This window comes from Hevea brasiliensis, chromosome 6, assembly GCF_030052815.1.
Source record: "Hevea brasiliensis isolate MT/VB/25A 57/8 chromosome 6, ASM3005281v1, whole genome shotgun sequence".
Lineage (NCBI taxonomy): Eukaryota > Viridiplantae > Streptophyta > Magnoliopsida > Malpighiales > Euphorbiaceae > Hevea > Hevea brasiliensis.
In genome coordinates this window covers 10,754,347-10,759,200 of record NC_079498.1, presented here as the reverse complement: position 1 = coordinate 10,759,200, position 4,854 = coordinate 10,754,347, and the positions used below count along the sequence as shown (strand labels likewise).

Here is a 4,854-nt window from a genome sequence, read left to right as displayed (position 1 = left end):
TCCTTCCTTGCTAGAGAAACCTCAAAAATCGAGCCATTCTTTCTTCTTCTTCTTCTTCCCTTCTTCTTCTTCATCTTCTTCTTCTCATTCTTCTTCTTCTTCTTCTTCTCCTTCTCTCTTTCTTCTTTCTTTCTCTTTTCCAATTCCTCTTTCTATTCTTTTTTTTTGGTTGCTTGATACACCATCACGTGGCTTAATATACCAGTATATCCCACTTTTTTAAACAAATTTCATTTTGGTCCTTTCTTTAAAAGTCTATTTTACACTAAAAACTTTAAATCTTCACTTATAAATCTAATTTCCAAATTTTACTTTCTCCCCAAAACTTTTATAAATTAAATCTCCAATTTTACACTAACATCTATTATTATTGTTTGAAAATTTGAGGTGTTACACCAACAATATCAATATATTGCATGTAGATGTCCAAATACAATAAAAAATTTGAAACATGAAATAAAATAGGAAAATTTCGAAACACGAAATAAAATATCAACATATTGCATAGTAGATGGCCAAAATTAGGAATCAAACCTAACTACAATAGAAAATTCAAAACAGGAAATAAAGTAGGAAATTGAGATTATCAAAAAGCCTGCTTTAATTTTAAATTTGATGCCCCAGATATGCAAACTATGTAGCACAGAAATGAAAATGGACATGAAAATGCGAAAATGGAGAAATGTGAAAACGGATACGGAAAATGATATTATCAAAAAAATAAGAAATGGAAATATAGGAAAATGTGTATATATAAAAAATATAGGAGTATATTTATAAATATTGAATAAAATAATACATAAATAAAATGAATATATGGAATTAATTTAAAAGTAATAAAGCTATCATATTGATAATTTAATTATGTTTAACATCATTGTTAGCATTTTTTTTTGTTGTTAATATTAATAGTATTGTTTAATTTAGTTTGCTTAATCATTGAGAAAAAAAAAATTAGAATGAGTATAGTATAAGTAGATAGGACAATTGTGGTAGAACTTGTTATTTTATTATAATTTATTATATTTTATTACGTTTTGAGAATAAAAAGAATAAGAAAAGAAAAGAAATTAAAATGTAAACAAACTAAGGACCAATAAAAAACAAAAAAAAATTACATTGTACCGCCCTTCTCTCTCTCCGTCTTCCTCTCCTCGTCAATTCCCCTACCTGCCATGAACATCATCGACAAGACTCAGATTACTTTACAATGCCAGCGAAGCAGTTGATCAATCCAAAGCGGCACACAAAGCACGTATTATTTATTATGGAAATACAAAAATAACATATTTTAATCTGCAAATAAGATGGTCATCAACAGTGGTTGCAGTCTGCAGATAAAAAATATATTATCCTTAACTTTCCTTAATACTATTCAACTCTCTCACAATCCCATTGTTTTCTTTAAACGCGGGATGGACTTATTTGCAGATTAAAACTCTCTCACTGTCAATTAAATGAGTCCATCTAAACAAACCATTCACAGAAAATCATCATGAAGCCAAAAACACTTATTTTATCCCATCATCAAGTCAATCATAAATGATGTTACATTAAAATTTTCTCACTGCATGCAAATGATACAATAATTTATGCTTTCTTATTCACCCTAAAACCCTTAAATTGGAAAAATAAATAAATAAATAAAGAAACCCCCAAAATTTCATGGCAAAACACATTAGTCACAATCTGTACACCTTTATGTGTCCATAGAACTTATTAAGGTCAAAAAATTTTAATGTCAGATTTGAATTTGATAATACAAAGTTTTCTCCAATTGAGTAGTCATGAATTTAGATCAAGTTCATAAACACAAAACAACAATAAAAACAAAGCCTTAATCCCAAACTAGTTGGGATCGGCTATATGGATCTTTTTCACCAATCAGCTTTGTTTGAAACCAATTTTCAATCAATATCTAAAAAATGTAGATCTTTTGATACTATTTCCCCCTTTCTCTATTGATTAAGTTCATAAAAAAGAGAGAAAAAAAAATCTTATTTAAGTGGGGATTTGAAATATCTTATTAGAATGGATAATTTCAAATTCACTTCAAATGATTTCTTAACTACATTTATAAATCAAATATTTATTCATAAATATATGTAAACAATGAGAACCTTTATTCACATAGTTAAACTAAAATGAAATCAAAATCTCTTAATTCAAGTCTTTTGCATCCAAACACAACATAAGCAAATTTTAAGCCTCTTATATGAAATTAGAAGATTGATTGACGCATTATTGGGTTTTAACAAATATCACCAGGTTTTTTGGTATGTTTAGGTAAGTATCGCTTATCTAGTTAAGGTTGAAATATGCGAGCAGAGATGTGCTTTTCTTTTTTCTGGATGGAATCCATGTACTTGATGACCTAATTATAAGATGGAGATCTTTATTCAATGGAACAAAACTTGTATGAGAATAAAAGAAAAGAATGGAAGGTGACTTCATTTGGCATTATGACATGCATAATTGGAGATTTAAAGGAGGTGACAGTGTGAGTTTTAACCATGCAAAGAGTTATATCTGTTGTGGCATCATCATTCTTGAGTACATACATCTGAACTCAATTAGTTGGGATTAAAGTTGGGTTTATTTTACTCATTGCATTATAATTTATAACCCTCAAAATGTTGAGTAACTGAACTGAACCTGCCGCTATGGTTAGTTTAGTTTTTATTTTGAACACTGTTTTAAATCAAACCATGTGTTCGGACATAATGAATATATATAAATCATGGATGTTATGGAAGCAGTTCCATTTTTTGGAACTTCAATTGAAATGCAATGGAAAATATTGTAGAGCTAGGATTGTGAAGTATCTGTATCTTTTTGCTTGTTATCTCTTGCTAAAATATCAAAATTAAACATAAGGCAACAATCAGTTGTTTAACTCTACTATTTTGAAGTTTGAGATTTACGTGCATTTTGCATTAGCTTTAGCACTATCTAAAGGAATATTAGCAGAAGCTTAAGTGTAATTTGGCATTTGGCATCAAGCTGATTTTCTTGCTTCCTATGTTTAGGTGGGAAGCTGCGAATATTCCAAAAGTTAAAGTGGCCAAGCTTGATAGGAGTAAAGTTAGTAAAGAACAAAGTGTTTATATGCCTCAGATTCCTGAGATTGCAAAGTGCCCAGAAAATTTAAAGCCGTTGAAGCAATGGGAGGATGCATTTCTTGCTGATTTTTCAGAGTTACGGACGGTATGGTTCTGACCCTAATTTTACCTTATATTCAATTGGCTTGAATTTTCAATTGGTTTGTTTGATTGAAATGATGGAACAGTGCTTCTTTGCTGTATAATTTCATATTATTAGAATTAACTTAATTTTCTTCTGTGTTTTCACGTTATCTCAGTTTTTGTCCTGCAATGAAGCTTCCAGGTCTGAAATCTCATGTAAACTGCAATCCATGGTTATTGTTAATGAGCAGAACACTTCACTCAGCTTGCTGAAAGTGTTATTCTTGAAAAGTTTAATAACCTCAGAACAGATGAAGTCCATTCCAATAAGGTGCTTGATGTTTCCTGCCTCAGTAACGCAGTTGACCCGTTATCTGTAGGAAATGCTGAAGACAGTAAAATATTAGCATATTCTCAGGACAACTCTCCTAAAAGTTCTATCAGTGATTCTTCATGCAACTGCCCTACATTGTCTGCAATTTTAGCAATGGATTCTGTAGCACGAGCATCAGTGCTGAGGAAACGCATAAACTCGGTAGAAACCATGAGCATGCTGTCAAAAAATGATTGTGTATGGCTCTTTGCTTTATGCGCAGCAGTTGATACTCCATTAGACGCTGACACTAGTGCTGCTCTTCGAAGCCTCCTCCATAAGTGTGCTAGCTTGCGAGCTGCAAAGTCTGAACTTGATGATGAGGTTGTAATGCTGAATATTCTTGCCACAATTTCTGGCAGGTATTTTGGACAGTCTGAAAATTGAAGCTTGCCGTCTTAGTAGGTCTCTGTTCAATAAATTTTTGTATTGTTAGATGAGCTATTTATTTCATAATGTGAGATGAATCAGATGCTGTATATTTTGACTGAATGGGCTTGGTGAAATTGGTATTGGGAACTTGTTCATCCTTCATTCCAGTCTATTGAAACTTCTGATGTCATATAATCGCATGTTCCTCCTAATTGAACTCTTTGGGTTGGTTTGGCTCAATTTTATTTGCATTTTGAAGTGTGTTAAAATTCCAGAATACACTTAGTTTGTTAAAATGAGTATTATTATCATTTTTAGTAAGGTATTTTAAACTTTAATTTGTTGAGAGATTATTCAGTGTGTGGTTAAATAATTCGTTTTTTAAAATTTAGGAGTAAAAGTATAACGTAAAATAAAATTTAAGGATTAAATTTAAATTCCTCTTAAAAAAATAGGTGATACGTAAGTAATTATCTAATTAATATTTTAACAAAAATTTTTTAAAAAATAAATACTTGTAAAATAATATAATTCTTAACTTATTATATAAATTAAGAAATTAAACAAATTTTAATAAAAAAAATTAACTATAATAAAGTTTTAATATAATAAATAATTAAATTTATATTTATTAATTTATTATATTCTATTAATATAACTGTGAGTTACGGATGAGAAGAGGTTGATAAGGCAAAATAAATTTTAATAAATTGATGAGTTAAAATAAGTTAGCAAAATGAGAGTTGATATATAATGCGAATAATAAAATATATCACAATATATAAAATTATATTAACTAGTGAACTTAAAATATAACATAATTATTAAATAAATTAATATAATTTTAATATGAATACAAATAAATCAAACTCAAATCTTTTATTTTCACGCCGCGTGGTCCATGTCGAAAATTTCTACCCTACT

General features: G+C 29.4%; 1 protein-coding gene across 1 annotated transcript; it reads left to right on the top strand.

The window, feature by feature from the left end:
* The first annotated feature begins 2,740 nt into the window (after positions 1 to 2,740).
* Positions 2,741 to 3,945, top strand: LOC110652215 (uncharacterized). The gene is made up of 4 exons (XM_058147918.1): positions 2,741 to 2,802; positions 3,030 to 3,207; positions 3,381 to 3,387; positions 3,437 to 3,945. The coding sequence occupies exons 1-4, from the start codon at positions 2,741 to 2,743 to the stop codon at positions 3,943 to 3,945; spliced, it is 756 nt and encodes a 251-aa protein (XP_058003901.1).
* Positions 3,946 to 4,854: the final 909 nt, after the last annotated feature.

Excerpts from the sequence above, each read along its gene's own strand:
- LOC110652215 (XM_058147918.1), top strand. The coding sequence starts at position 2,741 with ATGGATGTTATGGAAGCAGTTCCATTTTTTGGAACTTCAATTGAAATG. Across the intron at positions 2,803-3,029 it reads GAAATGCAATGGAAAATATT|GTGGGAAGCTGCGAATATTC; the intron begins GTAGAGCTAGGA and ends TCCTATGTTTAG.